The following is a 21,752-nucleotide window of genomic DNA, read 5'->3' on the forward strand; positions in this document are numbered from 1 at the left end:
GGATACCTACTCAAAGATTGATTATGTGTTGATGCTTTAAGATTGCATATACCTCATTTAGTAGAAAAACTATGTATGCCTGCAAATTCAGAGTCACAATCCAAGGCACATCAACAGTTTTTACATGAAGGGGCAAGATTGCGGCCGTGCGGATGGCCATGTGAGTGTGCGCTCTCCACCTCCGCAGTGAAAGACGCCAGGGAAACCGCTTACCCACTCCTTCTTTGTTTAGGCTGAGTATCGATGGAATCGGGGCAGATCTAAGGCCCTCTGGTATGGAGAATTGCAATAAAAGTCCCGACACGATGGTGGGTCAGTATTAACGGCTTATCCCTGTTCCCTTGGCTGGATTGTAGCGGCGGGTAGCTTGGGGCGGGCTCTCCAGCCCTTCCAGTCCGGCAGCCGCTGTGGTGTTTGGCGGCCTCGAGGGGCGTATTGGAGAGAGCCGCTGAGGTACGGAGGCAGAACTAGCAGATCTAAGTAGAGCCGAGTCAGAGACGGTGACGGCCGACAAGAAACGGCTGGAGAAAACTCTCATCGGATACTTTGTTGCTGGTTACTTTGTTTTCGTATTAGCTACCTCATAGAAGCGGGATACAATATGGCCCCGAAAGGCAGAGGCGCGAAAAAACTCGGTGCAAACCCCGTCAATTCTGTGAATGCTCCAAGTACTGTCCACGCCTTGAATCCGCTTGTCCCAGCGACTGCCGTATCTGGATTGGAGCTGGAGCAGTGACCCAGGCTGTGCCATTACAGAGTGTGCCAGTGGTCCTCGCTGGCCGAAGTGAAGGCGCTGGAGGCGCAACAGGAGCTGCTGTGCCTGTTAAGGCTATGCAAGGTGAGCCAAACATGAATGGAAGCGGGAAAGGCTCTAAAGCCCCTGTTGTGCATGCAATTTTTCTAAAGAAAGGCATTGCGGCCAGTGTAAGATCTACTACTGCGATAATATCAAGTAGCAACTCTGATACTACTGCAAACACGAACGGCTTGGCTCCCCCGGAGTGTACTGTCAACGTGGAAACTGAAATGAATAAAGCTCAGCGAGTGGTAAATAAGGACTTGGCTGACTCTGAGATTTCAGAGGGCAAGTATTACTCTATGCCAGATCTGTCAGCTGTCTCCGAGGATGATTGTAACAGTTTGCCAGATGAATGGGGAGATGAGGAGGCATTTACAGGGGAAGACGAGGATGACAAAGAGCAGTCGCCTATACAGATCAAGGGGCAAGTTGATTATCAAGATACTGTCAGACGGAACATTGAGGCAGAGGGTCTATCACAAGCGATGTCTCCCCTTGTACAACCCACCTGGGAAGGCAGGGAAAGTGAACAGCAAGAGCCAGTGCAAGGTCAGAATCAGGATCCAGTGGAGGAGGAAGATAGCAGGGCCACTCTGGATATTATTTATAAAAGTATTATGGCACACCGGGCAGAGACTAAAGCCGAAAGCAATCGCACTCAGGGGGCAGTTCAGAAGCTCCAAAACACCATGCGAAGAATGGTTAAATCTTTTAATGAGCTTACTACGCGAGTTATTGAAACGGAGGAGCGCATTTCAAGTGCCGAAGATTAATTGACAAAACAACAATTCGCTATAGAGACTTTGCAGGCGACAAGATCTGATGTAGAATGGAAACTGACGGATTTAGAAAACCGCGCAAGGCGCAATAATTCACGAGTTTTAGGCATATCTGAAATGAGAGAAGGGAGAGATGTTCGTAAATTTATCAAGGTTTTCACAGAAGCCTTCCCTGAGTTAAGCGATTGGCGATGGGAGAATGAGGTCATCAGGGCACATCGATTCCCGTTTATCCAGCGTAAACCTCATGGAGCCTCAAACTCAGCAGAGGGATCTAAAGCACAGCCACGAGCGATATTGATATACCTTAACAATTTCAATCTGAGAGAGGCATTATATGATCTAGCTCGCCTGGAATAGCGTTGCACTGGCAGTGGATGTGAATTTTTTGTCTGTCTGGATTTTTGCCCTACAACCGTGAGACTAAGATGGCAATTTCGACAGCTGATCTCACCATTTCAAGCTAAGGGGGCACAAGTATTTCTCCTAAATCCAGCAAAGCTTAAGGTGATCCACAGGGGGCAATCTAAATATTTTACATCAGTGTCCCAGGCACAAGCGTATTTGAAGACCTTGGACACTAACATTTGAGAACATCAAGTCGAGCTAGAACAACAAAAGAATTCGTAATCCGTTTCACAGGGTGTGAGCTTGGTATCATAAAGAATCTCGTGGACTTCAGCCTACTTCAGCAGCATAAACTAAGACTGCTATAAAATTCTATTGTGGTTTCTGAGTAGATTAATTTGGCCATTAATAATAGAAACATTTAGTTTTGGGATCACGATTAAAAGATTTAATTGTTATAGAGCTGTTTCTTTGCCTGACATTTATATGCAATCTTGGTTAATTGGTGGCCTTGGGTGGTTAGAGACAATTTGTTTTATCTGTTATTTCAGTGGAAAAAGATAGTGGGAAAAGTATTAAAAGGGTGACGGCCTGGTGGGCTTACTGTGGAGGGGGATTCTGCACACCCGCATCACTGAGGACTATGTCCTTGCGCCCTGCAGTGGGTGGCAGGGGAGGGAAGGGTGGAAGGGAGGGTGGGTCTGGCTGGGGACAGCCTGGGAGGGGGGGAGGGGGTAAACATAAAAAGAGATCATGAGCGCATTTTTCTTTTTTACTTGTATGTGTGGTATGCAGGGCAGTGGTGGAACGGCATGTTGTTTTTTTTGAGATTATGGAATGGCAGCTAGAATGTTAAGACTAGGTAAACTGAATGTCAGGGGCCTTAATGCTATAAATAAAAGACAACGGGTGGCTAGGGAACTGCAGTGGCTTAGCTGTGATATCATCTGTCTCCAAGAGACGCATGTAGCATGGTCTAAGTGGAAGCTCTTGACTGAGCTCGGGTATAATGTCCTAGTATGCACTAAGCAAACTTCTATGACCCGTGGGGTCGCCATATTAGCTAAAAAACATGTTATTGGTTCTGGGCGGGCTTTGGAGGACAGTGGTGGTAGATGGGCAATTGCAGAATGTACCATTGGCAATTTTAAATGTACTCTATGCTCCATTTATGGATCTAATTTTGATGAGTCAGCTGTTCTAGAATATCTTAATGCTGAATTAGCAACCTGGCCCACCCCAGTTATAATATGTGGGGATTTAAATATTAATCTTCAACCAGACTCATTAGGTAATGATGAATATGTGTATGTAGGCAGGAAACCCAAAGTATATATGTCATTACAAGCACTCCTTACCTTACATGGACTGGTTGATGCTTGGTCTCACCGTAGGGGTGGTAACCCTGGTCATACTTTTTTTCGGCTCCTCACCAGAAATTGGTGCATTTGGATTATTTTTTAGAGCCACAAAGCTTACATCTTGGTGCACAAATGCAAGTATATCCACGAGCCACGTCTGATCATGGCCCTGTTGTTCTCTCTATTCAGTTAAACTGCCCTCTTAGTAAGCCCCGGGAATTTACGTTTGACCGCAAGCTGCTGTTGGATGTAAAATTTCAGGAGTATATGACGGAATGGGTAGCAGAGTTTTTTAATTATAATAGAGGGAGCACTGAGATGGGGATAGTGTGGGATACGTTCAAAGCTGCTTTTAGAGGGGAGGTCCTCAGTTTTGGATTATATGCACAAAGGCAACTACGCGTTAAGCTGCAGGAGTTATACAGTGACTTAGGAAAATCTGAAGAGCGGCTGGTGCAGGATATTTGCTCAAGTAGAAACATTCAGGGCTCAGCAGCAGAGGTGTCCCGATGCAAGGCAAAGTTAAACTATCACTGGAGTAAGGAGGCGTCAAAAAAGCATATCACTAAGTGTCAGCTTTTATATGAGTATGGGGAGGCAAGTGGCAGGTGTCTGGCCCAGAAAATGAGAACGAGGGAAGTTGCACAGCGAATCAAATGTGTTAAAGATGTAGCTGGGCAAATGGTAGCAACTGAGACGGAAATTGCAGAAGTTTTTAGACAATTCTATACTCGTTTATATGCTAGAGAAGAGTATGATAGTAGTAAAGCCACAGCTATGTTAGGACAATTTTGTGAGCAAAACTTGGATAGCGAAACCGCAGCCAAGTTAGAGGGTCCAATAGCGATGTCTGAGCTCGAAGCATCAATTAAAGCACTCCCAGCAGGCAAGGCAGCGGGCCCCGACAAGCTTCCGTTGGAGATCTACAAATCTTTTTTTCAAGCTTTAATATATGACATATTAGCCACATCCAGGCTGGCACAGACTGGAACGTATCCTAAAACGTGGGACGAGGCGAGTATTGTGGTTTTTAGAATAAAGGGAAAACCTGCAGATATATCAACCTGCCTCATACCGGCCTATCTCATTGTTGAATACTGATTGGAAAATGTATTCGAAAATATTGGCGACAAGGCTCTCAGCGGCGATATCTTCACTGGTCTCTGTGTATCAGCGCGGGTTTATTCCCAAACGGGGCACAACGGATCATGTCAAACGGGTGATTGCTTTAATAGATTACGCAAACAGTCTGGAAGTCCCATTGAGCCTCATATTCTTGGATGCCGAGAAGGCTTTTGACCAAGTGTCGTAGGCCTTCCTATGGGATGTGATGAATTCTCGAGGGTTTGGGCCAAAATATATAAAATCGATACAGACGCTGTACCAACAACCCAGTGTGCAGATCTATGTAATGGGGCTATAATCAACATCGGTTCCAATACAAAAGGAGACAAGGCAAGGTTGCCCGTGTTCCCCATTACTATTCGCCCTTTACATAGATCCGTTTTTAAAAATGATGGAGAACAGCTCTCGGATTCCCACAGTTAGGATACAACAGCAACAATATCGAGTACTAGCGTATGCCGATGATGTGGCCGTGCTTTCACCAAGGCCGGCTATGGCAATGCCTGAGATTGAACATTTAGCAGCGGTATATGGCTCGGTATCTGGGTATAAATTAAATACTGCCAAGACCCAGATATTATGTGTTAACATCAAGTCTTTTTCAGATACCCGGGCTCTGTCAGAGGTCACATATTTAGGGGTACAGATCAGCGCTTTGGCTACTGTACAGTCTAACTGGCAGAAGCTACTTAGTGGGATCCGTAAACAACTGGATCAGGTTGAATGTCTCCATTTAACGTTAGTACGCAGGTGCAAGACTTTAAAAATGATGGTATTACCCAAGATTCTATATTTCTATCGGTGCGTACCATTAGAGATTCCCCTTGCATATATCATGAAACTTCAAGCGACTTCTATGAAATTTGTATGTCTCGGGGAAAGGAGCGGCGTGCAAAAAAGTATATGGTGTTGCCAAGGGCTGTAGGAGGTTGATTGGTACTGGACTTCCTTTTATATTACTACTCTTGTATGCTCCAACGCATGAATATCTTGCTTACATGGGTAGGACCTTTGGAGCCAGCATTACAACCCTCAATATATGATCTACTTTTGGGTGTGGAAGCCAGAAACCGCCTTTTTCTCAATATGGACTGGAACTACTACAAACGCACCAGATTTAAGGTGGCAATTGCTGCCTATAAAGTCTGGAAGGCAATCAAAAATTTTTTTTACATTGAAAAGGCCTCGATATACACTCCACTGACTGCCCCGATCTTTCACCCAAGTATCTGTTGGGATCGTATAGTGGTGAATTGGCGAACAAGAGGTTTAATTACTGTGGGAGATTTATATATAGGGGACGATTTAAAATTGTTCAGTCAGTTGAAGGAGCAATATCAACTCCCAAACATACATTTTTTCAAATATTTGCAAATTCGTGAGTATCTAATTAAAACCACTATATGTATGTCACCCAACCCTCTTATTGAGGCTAATAATAAAGGAGCTCGGATCGGAGTATTCTATAATTTAATGTTAGAGGCCATGCCGAATGACCTGGAAGCACAAGTGAGTAAATGGGAGAACAGGCTAGGATGTCAAGGAATCCCGCTTGATAGGTCAATTGAGTTTGCAGAACGAGTACTTATGTCTGCCAACCTAGTAACACAACATTACAAAACTCTTTTCTACTTGTATCGTACTCCAGATAAAATTTCAAAGTGGGGCGGAGATCCAGAAGTGAAATGTTTTACATGCAGTGTTCAACAGGCGGTTGTAATGCATATTTTTGGCACTTGTGTAAAACTGAGGGAATTGTTCAGGCATATCAATAAGTTTTTATCTATGATTTTGGGTACTCCTATTCAGCTCTCTCTCATGCAGATTTTGTTGGGTACAGATACGGGGTGTGCTCAAGCTGAGCCTATAGATACAATGGCTATCTGATATTTGTTGCTACTGCGGTTCTAAGGCTCTGCATTGCCTCATGTTGGCTACAAAGTGATCCTCCTTCATTTGAAGCATGGCGAACCCGGTTCTTCTTCACTTATAATATGGAATATAATTTATATGCAATGAAGGAAAGGAGGAAAATGGAATTGGGGCAGCAAATTTGGGGTCCGGTTAGAATGTATATGGATGCAGAAGACGGATTAATCCTGATTTTCTCTGTAACGTGGTCTATATTTACAGCTGGTTTTTCAAAGTACCGCTATGATATATTCTAGTATTTGTATCATTATATAATGGATGAAATAGCGGAATTATCTCAGTCTGTTTAGCATACAAGTCTGGATTTGGTTTTATGCTCATATTTTTTTCAAAATATAAGGTTTAGTACATTGTTCGTGCAACCGCGCAACTGTTTGATGATAAGTGTTATGTTCTATTATGTGCTCGTGATCTTTACTTCAATAAAGAAATAAAAAAAAGTTATCACATTCTCTGTTGGCTAATGGGGGTTAGTGACAACCTTTTTTCAGTCCAGTTTGTTTAATTGTGAATATCCTGAGTATTTTATGTGCACAGTGCAAAGTGAAAACGTGTGTGGCTAACACTAGATACCCCCTTCCCCAGAAACCTCAAAGAGTTTACTGGTCAAAATTCCATACATATATTCATGTAGATGTAGTTTTAGGCTTCAGAAGCTGCAGCCTCCTTTTTGATGAATTGCAAGTTGTTCATATACCGGTAATCGGCAATGTGAAGGAAGACCAACTGCAGTCCTAATCACATCCCACAGACTTAATAAAATGGCAACTTCAACATTTGAGGATCACCCACAAACCACACCTTTGGCTCATAGAAGAGGTGTGGCGTCGCGGCTAGGGCGACTGACTCCGCAATCTGGGGATCATGGTTCGATCCCTGGCACCGGCGGCAGGTTAGCCCAGCACCATGTGACTCTGGGCATATGGCCGGGATACCCGTCACCCCCTCCCAACACAATCCCCAATGATGGGAAGACAGACACAGTTCTTGGACTTTTGGAAGGCGGGAGGGAGTTACCCTCCCGGCCGTATTTATTAAAATATGAAACAAAATTAAAAACATTAAAATTAACAGTTTCATATCATGTACAATTTTATTTCACATTACGATGTTTATTGGCTAACCTTAACACATCTCTAATACAAAGGTTCTCCTAGCCGATTCTAAAAACATCCTGTAAATGCATATTCTCAAAATTCAAATTGTACATCCTAACATTACGGGCCAACGGCAAGGTCGTAACCGGTGTCAGATCCCTAATACCAGAACTCCCCCCTCACTTGTGAGGGGCGGGCGCACAGAGGACTGTACCTCCGTGCCAACTTCCAATTTCCCTTGTCTTAGCGGGGACCCCATATTTACTCGACGCCATCTTAGTGGTCGTCCGAGGACTCGTGTGAGGTGTCTAGAAGGTAGCGTAGACCCCCCTCCCACCCCACACTGCTTACCACATCCGCCGTCGCGGATGTCCTGGCCCCGGGAAATTCCCAGGAGGGGCCCGTAGCCCCTCCTCCCCGTGTGAGGGGCCAATGGCCGCCTCCCCCCGGGCGCTCCCATCCATAATGGGTGGCGCCCCACCTCTAGGGATCTTCCAATTACTGCTCACCGATCATGACCTTACCGCCCGACCAAAATAAATACGACATTTTTTGAACCTAATGAGGACGGAATAAACAGTTATACTGGGCATTTCAGAGTATAAACCTTTATTGACACAAAACACCTCTTTCAACTTAGCTGCGATACTTCGCCTAAAAACATGCTACAAGAGCAACCATTTTATTGTCATAAAACAATCCAGACTTTATTAAAACAACCTGTAAAAGAGAGAATATCATCGTTAATCGACTTTATTGCAATCCTAATCGTTGCCATAAGGGGCTGGTGGGTGGGTCAAAATTGGCTCCTTGTTCCGTCTAGGGCTCACGTGCAACGAGGAGGTGCAGCTTCCAAGCACAGGAACAAGAGGATGCTTCCTTGGATTGTTGCTCCTTTTATTCTTCCTTGGGAGGGCGTGTACCCTCCTCCGATCCGCCTACGGGGCGTGGCCAACGGTGTAGGTGTCTAGGACAACCCCTCTCGGGCGGGAAAAGGCGCGCCCCGGCTACGCCACTTCGGGCATACCAGCCGAGACACGCCTCCCGCCCAAAATGGTTTCCCGGGGGGATCAGGGCACCCTACCATACGTTCGGGGGGACCGAGTGGTCGCCCCTTTCCATATGGCCGGGATACCCGTCACCCCCTCCCAACACAATCCCCAATGATGGGAAGACAGACACAGTTCTTGAACTTTTGGAAGGCGGGAGGGAGTTACCCTCCCGGCCGTATTTATTAAAATATGAAACAAAATTAAAAACATTAAAATTAACAGTTTCATATCATGTACAATTTTATTTCACATTACGATGTTTATTGGCTAACCTTAACACATCTCTAATACAAAGGTTCTCCTAGCCGATTCTAAAAACATCCTGTAAATGCATATTCTCAAAATTCAAATTCTACATCCTAACATTACGGGCCAACGGCAAGGTCGTAACCGGTGTCAGATCCCTAATACCAGAACTCCCCCCTCACTTGTGAGGGGCGGGCGCACAGAGGACTGTACCTCTGTGCCAACTTCCAATTTCCCTTGTCTTAGCGGGGACCCGCATAGCCCCATAGAATGCTAATGCAAAAGCGGCCCGGAACAGCACTGTCTCAGACTGAGATGAACATGTCGCGGGGAGTACAGACATTAACAGGGACAACCTTGCTAGCCCAATCGGGCGCCTCTCGTCCACTTTACGACCCTCAAGGCGTTGCCACCCACGCAGTGCCTTCTTTACGAGAAAGGACGATGTGGGGTCCTCGATGCCATGAGCCCGCGCCATGAAGCAAATGGCGGCCCGGTGCCTATTGGCTGTAGCCACTGATCTGCCTGCCTGATGTATGATACGAGAAACTTCAGGACATACTCCTCCTGCCCCCATTGCGCCCCCCCAGCTGGACCCAAAAAAGACCAATAGGAACGGAACGCCCCTTCGTATGCCTTCATTGTCCTGGGTGCTAGACTCGCTCCCACGAGGTCTTGTAATCCGGGGCACTGAGTGACCAGAGAGCTTCGGGAAATGGTGCCGCCACCAAGTCCGCAGAGGGCAGATAACCCCTGAAGGCCGCATGTGGGAATGAGAGAGTGCATCAGCCGCCTGGTTCAGCACACCAGGCACGTGTCTTGCCCTAAAGTGGACGTTTAGTCTCATACACAGTAGAACAATTTCTTTAAGCAATCTCAAAATCCATCTGCAGCGTGCTGCCTGATTATTGATACATTCAACCACAGTCATGTTATCAGACCAGAACACCACTGTGCGATCACGAAACCCCTCTGGCCATGTTGTCTAGGCCACTAGAATGGGGAACAGCTCAAGAAACCCAATGTTACCTGTGAGTCCACTATCGTGCCACCACGTCGGCCACGTTCGCGCCGACCATTGATTACCAAAGATGGCGCCAAATCCCGCACTCCCCGCCAAGTCAGTCCATAAGCCCAGCTCCTCCGAGGAAGCTGGCGGCTTACTCCACACGACCCGGCCGTTGAAATCCGCCAGAAATGCCAACCATATGCGCCTATCCTGGCGAACCTCAGCTGACAGCCGTGTGCGGTGGTGCCCCTCTTTGAGGCCGACCATGGCTTGTGCAATAGAGCGGGAAAAGGGGCGAGCCATCGGAATCACTCTAAGGGCAAAGTTAAGCTGACCCACTGTTTGTTGCAACTGATGGAGGGTTACCTTTTTCTCGCCGATGCATATCTCGAGTGAAGCCTTAAACTTAATTACCTTCTCCCTGGGCAAACGGAAGCACCCCTCCACCGAGTCGAGCTCAATTCCCAGAAACTCGAGTGAGGTGGATGGCCCCACTGTCTTCCCTGGTGCCAGTGGCACGCCAAATCGTTTCATGAGATTGCAAAATTCCAGTAGAGCCTGTGCACAATCCGTGTCCCCGGCTGACCCCAGAAACAGAAAATCATCAAGATAATGCATAACCTGCGTAAAGCCCGTGGCTCTGGTGAACGCCCATTGCAAAAAGGTACTGAATTTTTCGAAATACGCACAAGAGATGGAGCAACCCATTGGCATACATTTGTCCATGTAGTAGCGTCCCTGAAACACAAAACCTAACAACCGCTGATCCAGTGGGTGTACCGGGAGCAACCGGAACGCTGATTCGATATCAGATTTCGCCATCAGCGCTCTGGGCCCCAGGCGATTCAACATGGCGACAGCCTCATCGAAGGAGGCGTACCGTACAGTACAAACTCCCGGGTCAATCGCATCATTCACCGAAAGACCCCTAGGAGCGGACAAGTTATGGATTAACCTAAACTCACCTGGGTCCTTCTTGGGGACCACTCCCAACGGTGAACAAATAAAATTAGTGACCGGCGGGTGCTCATACGGTCCAGCGACCCGACCCCGGGCCACCTCCTTCGCAATCTTTGCCTGTACTACCGCCGTATTTTGCTGAACCGACAGTTGGTTCTTACACTGTGATTCCCCACGAAAATCCCCCGCCGGGATGCGGAAACCATATGAGAAACCGTCTCGCAACACCCCAGCGGAGACATGATCAGGGTATTCGTTTAGCCAAGGGATCAAAGCCATGATGTCTACGGGAGTAGGTAGCGGTGCCCCTCGGTCAATATTAAACCTGTTTGGCCCCTCCTCTACCCCCTGTATCACCATTCTTAGCTCTGCACGAACTCTCGGGGTGTGAAGACTGTCCACACCCTGCACACTCATGCCTGAACTTGCATGACCCTTGTGGCCTCGTGCACTTGCCTCTGTTAAAACTCCAACAGACCCCTTTTCTACCCGAGTTCCCATTACTCTTTGAGTGTTGATCACTGCTGGCGCCCGGCCGAAAGGGTGCCGGCGAATAATGGCGGGTGGGCTCTGCCCCATTCCCACCAAATGAAGATGACTTCGTTGTGTTCGGCATGACCTGCTTCTGCCAGGAAATGGAGTCGAAACAATCCCACGTCAGAGATGAGTCGTGCTCCTTGGCCTTACGAAACTTGTTATCATAACCCAACCATTGATTGCCTTCATACGATTCATAAAATTCCATTATACGTGTCTGGTAACACGCCAATTCAGACAATACTTCGGGCCTACGTTCCCCATGATCGCAGTGAACATTCCGAACGCCCTGGCCCAATTAGCGATTGTCTCATCCACCCTGAAACCCGCCATCTTTGCACGCCATACACTCGGATGTAACAACTCCTTCTGATTTTTAGCGTGCTCTATCTCATGGTGGTCAGTCAACAGGGAAAACATATTCACATATTTATCAGCCCAGATCATTTCTTTCGTGGCCAACGGAATATGTTGGACTACCTTTTCCCTCCTTGAGGGTAACGATCCCTCCCTCGCTATTGGCAACGGCTGCTTACCCGAGTCAGTAGCTGGACCTGCAGTTGTTGTCGTTCCAACGCCAGACGCCGGCTGTTCCAAGGGGACCTGGGGGGAAACAAGAGGACAAGGTGCCTTCGCAGCATCTCTCGATTGCCGCAACTGCTTCATTAGTAACTTGGCCTCCTCGGCCGTGTCTCCTGGTGCCACAACACCCTCGGTGTTCTTGCCTAACCACGCCGCTAACTGTGCGGCCAACTCGGGAGGCATATCCCCTTCGTTAACGGGTGTAACTACCACCGGGATCGGCTGTCCCGCGTTCGGGATCGGAACTGGGGCCTCAACCGGGCTGACCGGGCTCGCCGGAGGTGACTCGGGAACTGGAGTCTCCCCCCCTGACGCCCTATTCCTGGCCCTTTTACCTCTCCCGGTAGGGACTACTCCCGGCAATGCTGGTCCGATGACTTTCTTCGGTCTCCCCGTCCCATTCATTGCCGCCATCTGCTTTTTCATGTTCGCCATGTCTTTCACCAGCATGCGAAGCATCTGTTCGGTCCCGACCTTCTTTCCGACCCTTTTGCCAGGCATCGTTCTCGGATGTTCGACACTTGCTGCCCGACGAAGTCCTAGATCCAAAGATTCGGAATCACTGCAAAGAGAAGCACAAAAATTACAACGTTCTCAAAATTGGCTCCTTGTTCCGTCTAGGGCTCACGTGCAACGAGGAGGTGCAGCTTTCAAGCACAGGAACAAGAGGATGCTTCCTTGGATTGTTGCTCCTTTTATTCTTCCTTGGGAGGGCGTGTACCCTCCTCCGATCCGCCTACGGGGCGTGGCCAATGGTGTAGGTGTCTAGGACAACCCCTCTCGGGCGGGAAAAGGCGCGCCCCGGCTACGCCACTTCGGGCATACCAGCCAAGCCACGCCTCCCGCCCAAAATGGTTTCCCGGGGGGATCGGGGCACCCTACCATACGTTCGGGGGGACCGAGTGGTCGCCCCTTTCCAATAGCTTGCTTAATCTTCCAGACGGCCCCAAGCGCCTAGAGACCCTTACGGGTGATTATGCGCTTTACAAAATGTGGATTATTATTATTATAGAACAACTTAATTTGACTGCAAAATGTCTGTTGCCTGTTTAGGTGTGGAGCTGCCTTATGCACCAATTGTGGTGGCTTAGCTCTCTTCTCCATCATACTGCAGAACATTCTTTGCAAGCTGAAATATATGAGTCTTGCAGAATAATGTATCAAACGTGTCAAAATAAAACCTAACCCTCCTTCTTCCTCACAATAAGGATCACTTCTCAGAAAGTGGAGAATCTACATCCCTCCAAAAGCATGTTCATGGAGTTTTAGCACACGCACCAGAAATTAAATGTGTCTCTACCATTAGAACTTGGCAGAATAACCACAACCCTTGATGGATGGAGTCTTAATATTATTCTAACTATTAATCTTGAATTTGCTCATACCAGTACCATATTGAAGTGTGCAATTTGGCTTGTTTTGTCCTACATACATATTCTTGCTGAGTCATTTTTGAGCAAAGCATGCAGATAAAATTGGCATTGCCTGATACTAGGAATAATCTAACGGAAAAGAAAGAATTAAATCTGTGTGTTTTCACATCAAGGGAGATAGAGTCGGCGTTTCAAAGAGATTGCTAACCTGCTTTCTCAGTGAAAGTAAAGATATGGAAACGTTAACTAACTGCGATGGGGTATTTAACTGTCTCAATAATTGTCCTAATTTGATTTTCACTACTTTGATTGAAACTTTCATTCCTAGAACCAAGGAATAAAGTCTTCTCATGATACAGTTGCTTTGCTGTATGATGTAAATGTAGTCAAATATCACTAATGTCTATATCTGCACGCTGCGCCTAATAGATCATTTCAAACTAAATGAGATGGCATTCATTTTTTCATACTTGAGACTGTGGTTGGTGGCTAGTCAGCAGTATTTTTTTATGCTATATTCTAAAGATATTTTTGAATTGTATGTGATGATGCAGAGTGGCACAACACAAAGAGGAAAAATAATCTCTTTTTAGATAACGTTTGGTTCCCAAGAAAAGCCAGATAGGGAGAGATTCTCAAACTAAGCCGAGCCAACAAGTGGAACAAGAAATGAAAGTTTAGGATGTTATTCCTGCAGATATATTGAGAACTTTTTAACAGAAACTGGATGTGTTCTGTGGATCTACCGGATACTTTCTTAGTTTCCCATACCAATAGCAGTAAAGCATACAGGATTCTGGGATTCATAATAGCCAAAGCTCATTATCACGAAAGAGTTCTACCTTTTAATCTGAAATCTGCCCTTTTGCCATGAAAACTGTATCTAAATGCATAGCTGTGGTGGTTGCCCACCGCCAATGGAAACAAATCTACATCTATCTCTGAATGATAAAGGCATGGTTTGCTCATCAGGAGCAGTTTTAATTAAAACCTTAGCCCGCTTATTACTATGCCTAGGCTTATGTATCAACTTTACATATCCAGTATAACTTCTTGACTGCATAGAAGCACCTGAAAAATATGTCCTTCTGAGGAAAGAGTGAGTATCATTTTGCAGAAGGGTCACCGATTGCTGCAGACCCCACATCCAACAACTGCACATATTTTATTTCTGCTAAGATCCATGACATAATGCATTTTTCAAGACCCCAGTGCATGCCTTAATATGAGGCCCTTGAAACGGAGATTAGAAGATCAGGATCCCAGTGTAAAAATGAGTGGATTAACAAGCCAGTCCTCCCGAAACAAGCCAAACAATTTCCAATAATAATGTTCGAGGAGTTCTTCCTGTTATTTGTTAATTACAGCCTTCCCAGAACTGGTTTGGTTTATTCAAAGCTAACTAAAGCCAGTTGTCTAGTTTATTGCATTACTGTTTTTTTATCAATTATCTAACACGTCTTTCCCTGGAAAACCTAAAGCTCACTTTATGAGGTAAAGCAGCTTCTTCTGCCTGGACAAGGAATGTACCTCTGACCACATTGTGTAAGGCAGCCACATAAAGATCACTATACACATGTTCAAAACATTATTGCTTGGATGAGGATTCAAGAGCTAACAATTTGATAGGTGAGTTAAGTTATGGATTGCCGTTTGTATTTTTGTTGACAACTGCAGATTGGGGATTTGGATGCTAACCTATTCTCCGTAAAGAAGAAAGAAATGTTACTTATAATCCTAGTTCTGCATCGTAGGAATCCTCAATGAAGGCATAATCACACTTTCCCTCCTCCCCAGTTTTAAGTATTAGTATTAGCATTTTTAGTTATCATTCATTACTTATTGCCACTTAAAAAAGAAGTGGGGTTGTGAGGCTGCCTGTGCAGTGCATGCTGGGAAAGGGAACCTACTGACTTCCTAAAAAAACAATGCAAGTTTTTCTTCAGCTTCTGCACATTTGACCAGGCAGCCACCTTTTTCTGTATTTTTTCTCATTCTCTGGGTGTTATTTCACTGGTTAGTTTAGATAGTGTAGCCCATTATTTTGAGTTAGGTGCTGCAATGGGTCTTACTGCTATAAAGAAAACATTTCTTCTACGTAAGACAAAACACGGTTAAGCTAGTCTGTTTTAATAATTATACATGTATGACCAGACTAAGGATAGTGAGATGCCTACCTCCAACTACAAATAAACTATGCCATATTCAGAAGAAAGAGTTTTCCGGGGTCCCTCATATGGATGGGAAAATTCTATGTTTATGACTTTAGTGAAGTTTCTGTACAATGCAGAACTAGGGTCACAGGTAAGTAATATTTCCTTGTTGTTGAATTCACTGCTTTGAAAACTCTCTTTTTGAATTATGTTTCATTCATAGTCTGAAAACTGTTGTCTCCTAAAAGTGTTTGATTAATCTCTCTGATTCTTTTATTTTAGATTGCTTTTCCTTTGAAAGATATCACCACCATGACTAAAGAGAAGACAGCTAGGCTTATTCCCAATGCCATCCAGATAGTTACGGAAAATGATAAGGTACCTCATTTACTTATTTGTCAGGTTTAATTGTCTTCTAATAAAAAGTTAATACACCCTTAGCCACATTAAAAAAAGGCTCATTTAAAGAAGAACTGGCCTTACGATTTTGTTTAATTGTTAATGTACTTGCAGACAAGTTTTACATGCACTATAAAGCCCAAACTTTGATTTTTATTCCTTTAATTTAGTCAGTCTCAAAGTCTCAATTTTGTTCATTATATATGTGTTTTTTCATATTACTTTAATGGGTTTTCTGATTATAAGCACTCACTTTTTTTTGAAATCCAGTTTGTAGAAATGTGATACTCACTGATCTTTTCTCAGGATTTTGCCATGTATTTATTCTTACTATTGATCAGGCTACTGTACGTGTAGTTTTCTCAAAAAATGTGACACATTAGCATTTTTCTTTTACCCCAAAAGTACCAGTGTTTGAGCACCTTGTTTTGGTGTATTTAGCTGCATCGCTGCGGCGGGTTTTCCCGCTGTGTGCGGCAATTTTCAAAAAGCCGCGTTACACGACGAGCTCAGCTCGTCATCAGCATACGAGCGCCGTAGCTGATGACGAGCTGAGCTCGTCATCAGCAGCGAAGAGGCTAATCTTTGCTCATAATGTACGCACTGTGTACACCTACTATTTAATCATGAGTTTTATATAGATTTGAGTTCACTCAATATAAGAAATTCAAAATACATGGACATCCGAACAATCCATTTGAGATGTCATCAGTGAAGTCGTGGACCATGTCATAAGTGATGTAATATGTTAGGTCATAAGCAGTGCATTGCGTGCGCGTAAGTCATAGTTGGCTCAGGTAACTATAACTACTGAATTTCTATGGTTTTGTACATGTGAAATCTGAGCCTAACTATAACGTCCCTGTAACCTTTGTTTTTTTCCGTGAATTTCTAAGTTTAAAAGAAATTCTATTTTCTAAGTAGCGTCCCTGTAACCTTTGTTTTTTCTCAGCGAATGTCTACGTTTTTTTTTTAAATTCTCTTTCCTAACTGTAACCTTTGAGAGTGGGTGTGTGAGTGGCTGTATGTTTTGGCGACTGGGTGTGTGAGTGGCTATATGGGTGTGTGAGTGGGTGTCAGAGTATCTGTATGGGTGTATCTTTATGGGTGTTATCAATGGAGGCACACTTTATTTGACCCCCCTTCCTTTTTGTTGGCCCCTGCTTGACAGATCACCTGGAAACTGTCCATGCACAACTAGACAAAGTGGGGCACTTTTTTGGGAAACTTTCGTGAAGATTTAGTATCACAGTACCAGAGTTATAACCAAGTAAAAAAAATGCTTTTCCTGTGGAAACTAGGTCCTAACTATAACTACCTACTAGCAACTGCCATTATTTAATCTATATCGTTGCCTGGCAGGGCCGTGCACAACACAGATCACAAAAACCCTGAATATTATCTCCAGCAGTACTCCTTTTGAAAGAGAAATTATGTCACATGCTCATATTCTTTCATTCGTTTTATTAAGAAAGAACAGCAGTGTCACCAGCGCATTTCAGACTTCCAGGCTTTGCTTATTGTGACCATGGCATGCCCTGCCACCATTTTGTATCTCCAAATGCAATACCTTGGAGCTAAAGTGACTCCTGATTCCAGACTCAGGGCAGTGTTCAGACGAGTTCCCTGTTACACCACAATATTTATACAAATCACATTTGGTACATCTCTCTGTTATTTTCTTCCATATAATTAAGAAAATGAATGCATGCAAGACAATTCTTCTATATAATGAATGAAAGTAATAACTCATCATCTTTCTCCACTTTCTATATTTGTTTTTTCATCGTGAATAGTATGTAATACCTCATTTCAAAAGTGCAGTTGTGCGAACCAAAAGTTCGAAGTGAATTTTTTAAATTGTAATTCGATACCATATCACCCAAGTAGGCTAACTAGGACCATGTTTTCCTTGTGTATATTCTATAACAGTGTTGGATGGTATTTCTATGATATTTAAATACTAGTGAAAAAACAATATATACGTTTTTACTGACACACCTTTGGCACACTTGGGCGTAATGTTTGCTGGGTATATTGTTAAATAGTATATTTATGATACAGATATGGTACTTGAATATCCGATATATCTTTACTTCAGTGATGTTATACATGGAGATTTATATACCTTTGAGGTACATAGACATAAAACTGTTCTCTTTGTATTATTTTCCTACTTATGGTTACCCCGGATTGATCTGGACCAGAAAGCAACTTAATTGGATGTGCCTAGAGCTTTGTTTCAGCCGCCACAGGCATGTAACATTGTTAATGTGCCATTAGTGAATTACATTTTCACTTTTCTATTATGTTTTCTTAAGACCACTGTAGGTTTCAGATTTTCCATTTTTTACCCACAGCCAAGTTCTCCAATATTGGATCTTTCATTGATTCACATGCATGTATAATTCTCCGTCGTCGAAGTGGGAGTCCTTCAATACCATAGGAAAGCAGTATGGAATAGTACTGTAGGCTATAATGGCAATGTAAGTCAGTTTAATAGTCTATGTATGTCATTTTTCTTTTTTTTTTTGAAGACCTTTATTGTACATGCATAGGAATACACAATGTAGGGCCAACAACCCCCAGGGCTGGCCGCAGCGGTAAAACAATCAATATAGAATATACTGAGCACACGGCCTTCGAGCCTACAACCCAGGGGGTCCGGCGGCGGATGGAAATATCGTGGTGCATGATGGCAAGAATGTAGATATACGACATGACTTAGGTCTAAGATTTTTCTCTTTTTTAAAACAAATAACAACCCCCACAATAAAAATAAAACCACGGCAATCATGTTCAGTTCCTCAAAGGCGACAAAACAACTGTCAGGATTGCAGCTGTATTAACATTGATGTTGTGATCAAGAACCAAATCCCACAGTAAGTAGCCCGATAAGCAGTCGGACGGGGTCTATCACAGCCAAAGGAGTTCGACGTTAGCTTATGTAGACCCTAGATCATACCTGTGAATCAGACAGAAACTCATCCGGTTCAACTCGTGGTGGCTCACATATGTCTCCCCTAAATTTGTTCCAGGCCCCCAAGATTTGCCCCCATTTCTCGGGGCATCCCCGGTGGACAAATACCGCTTTTTCAGCCACCATCGCTTCGTCCATGTCCTTACACCAGTCTCGCAATGTAGGCAGTACGCTAGATCCCCATAGTCTGGCAATGTTCCGTTTTGCCACCAACATCCCCAGTATGGCCCAATCTTGTTGACGGTGGGTCAAATCCTCTGCATCCCAGATGTTTAACAGGCAGCGACGCGGGTTGGGCATTAATGAAATAGTCAGGGATTGAGAAATGGTTCGCATCACCCCTGCCCAGTACGTGGCCACCCAGCTACAGTCCCAAATGGTATGGAAGAATGTCCCTCTCTCTCTCCACATCCACGGAGGCAATATTCGTGGGAGGCCCTCCCTATTTTGTAAAGGACCGTTCTGGTGTAGTATGTGCGGTGTAGTATTTTTAACTGAACTAGTTTAAGTCTGGATGGGATCGCTGATTCTCGGGGTGACGAGAGTGCCTCCTGCCATTCCGAGTCATCAAGGTCGCCAATTTCTCCCACCCAAGTCAGGCGCAATTTGGATAGCATGTCGGGTAGGTTGTTGACCAGCTTCCTATATGTGTAGGACGTCGCTTTGTGGGATATATGGTCTGTTAGTAGCCTATCTTCCAACGGAGTGGACTCTTGTAGTTTTGTACCAACCGGGATGACCGACAGAAGTGAGTGACGGATCTGCATCTATCTATAATACTCAGACTGGGCCATTTCGTGTTTGGTTTGTAAATAAGTGAAGTCTACTATGTTGGTTTTCCTCCAGAGATCTCCCACCACCGAAATGCCTATGGCGTCCCATGCCCGGAATCCCTTGCTATTTCCCATGAAGCCTAGTCTGTGTGAGTCCCAGAGGGGTGTCATTTGCGTGATAGTGTCTGCGCACTGAAGGTGTCTATGTGCCTTATACCAGAGCTGGACCGTGTGACGGGTCGGACCGATAAGGTCGGAGGGAACGCCTCGACTATAAAGGGTTCTTAATATTCCCCTGGACTCGGTATTCTGCCTGTCCGCCATAAAGGTGGGCTCGGTCTGCGGGGCGTGTAACCAGTAATTAATTTGCTTAAGGTGGGCAGCCCAGTAATAAAATTCGATATCAGGGAGTGATATGCCCCCATCATACCAATCTTTTACCAGTTTGCATTGTGCAATTCGTGCCGGTTTCCCGTCCCACAACAAAGTAGAAACCGCAGCTGCGATGGCTCTGAAGTAGGAAGAGGGGACCGGGAACGGAGTGTTCTCGAGTAGGTAGAGGAATCGAGGCAATGCCATCATTTTAAACAGTGCGGCCTTGCCAAGGAGGGTGAGGGGGAGGGAACGTCACACCTTTACATCCCGAGTAAACCTTTCCAGTGGGGGTCTCAAGTTCAGGGCGTGGAATTCGTCTGGGTTGGATGATACCTGGATTCCCAAATATTTAAAAGGGGTATCAGTGTAACGCAGCGGACAGTCCGCAGGGAGGGAAGGCGGGCTGCCGGCGAGAACGTACAGGACTGATTTGGTCCAATTAATTCTATATCCTGAAACCCTCCCAAACTTTTCACAAACATTCAGAATTTCTAGGATTGACTTTTTGGGGGAGCTGAGGTAAAGGACATCGTCCGCATAGAGAGATATCCTATCTTCCCAGGACGGCGACCACCGGATACCTTTGATGGATGGTTCCCACCGAATCCAGATTGCCAGTGGCTCAAGAATCAGCGTGAACAGCAAGGGGGACAACGGGCAGCCCTGCCGCGTCCCACGGCCAAGCGGGAAATCTCTGGAGACGTGGCCATTTACCGCTATCTGGGCCAGGGGCCCGGCATAGAGCAGGCCGACCCATGCACAGAACTTGGGGCCGAAGCCCATGTGACGGAGCACGGCAAATAGATAAGTCCATTCTACAGTGTCAAATGCCATAGTGGCGTCTAGAGAGAGAAGCACTGCTGGCTCGTGTATGTACTCCCGGCGGGCCAGTACCGCCTGTAGACGGCGCAAATTATGAGAGGTGTTACGCATCGGCATAAAGCCTGATTGGTCCGGGTGTACCAAAGTATCAAGATGGGGAGCCAAGCGCTGTGAGAGTAGTTTGGCAAGGATCTTCGGTTCAGCGTTAAGCAAGGAAATGGGACGGTAGGAGCTGCCTGCTTCCGGGGCTTTACCAGGTTTGTGGATTGGGACAATCGTGGCAAGGCGTAGATCTTTAGGCAGCATACCCATTTGTAGGCTATCTTCGAACATTTTAAGCAGATGGGGGGCAGTTATGGAACCAGTGTGCTTGTACAGTTCTACCGGGAGACCGTTGGGACCCAGAGCCTTGCCGGATGCCAGAGCGTTAGTCGCTTCCCGTACCTCCTCCACAGTGATGTCTTTATCCAGCAGGAGTGCTGTCTCTGGTGAGAGGCAAGGGATTGTCAGATCTTTAATACAGTCGTAAGCCTCCTCGGTCGTGTAAGTCGCTTGGGGGGGTATATATCGCCTCAAAATGGTCAGCTAGCAAGTCGGCTATGGCTCCTGGGTCCGAGGTCAGACTGCCCCCGGGCGAAGTCAGTTGTGCAATGACCCTGCCCGCCCTCTCCTTTTTATCGAGCCAGGCCAGCATCTTTCCAGCCTTATCGCCTAATTCGTATATCCTATGACGGGTGGCCTGAATTGTAGTCAGCACCATTTCCCTCTGGTAGGACATCCACTCAACCGGTCGCAGACGGACTGTCTGGGCGGCTCCCGGGGACGGGTGGACCTCCTGGTCGGCAATGGCCTCCTCAAGAGCCCCTTCAAGGGTGCTAAGTTCCTGATCCTGGGTCCGTCTGTGGGCGACAATGGAAGCAATTGCCTGCCCGCGTATGACCGTTTTATACGCTTCCCATAATATACCATGGGAGCGCACGGAGCGTTTTCCTGAAAGTAGTGTTTAGCAGTTTTAGAAAGGGTTTTCCTCAAAGGAGCGCTCTGCAGGTT

The 21,752-nt window shown here is 45.6% G+C and overlaps 1 protein-coding gene across 2 annotated transcripts in view; it reads left to right on the forward strand.

The window, feature by feature from the left end:
- Positions 1-21,752, forward strand: part of GRAMD1C (GRAM domain containing 1C) — a 1,543,720-nt gene that overhangs the window by 497,912 nt on the left and 1,024,056 nt on the right. For both annotated transcript variants that reach the window (XM_086935588.1, XM_086935589.1), the window contains one exon: positions 15,636-15,731. In XM_086935588.1, coding sequence (XP_086791714.1) covers positions 15,636-15,731 — 96 coding nt within the window. The remainder of the gene's footprint in view (positions 1-15,635; positions 15,732-21,752) is intronic.

The sequence above is a fragment of the Lissotriton vulgaris genome, chromosome 8 (assembly GCF_964263255.1).
Source record: "Lissotriton vulgaris chromosome 8, aLisVul1.2, whole genome shotgun sequence".
Taxonomy (NCBI): domain Eukaryota; kingdom Metazoa; phylum Chordata; class Amphibia; order Caudata; family Salamandridae; genus Lissotriton; species Lissotriton vulgaris.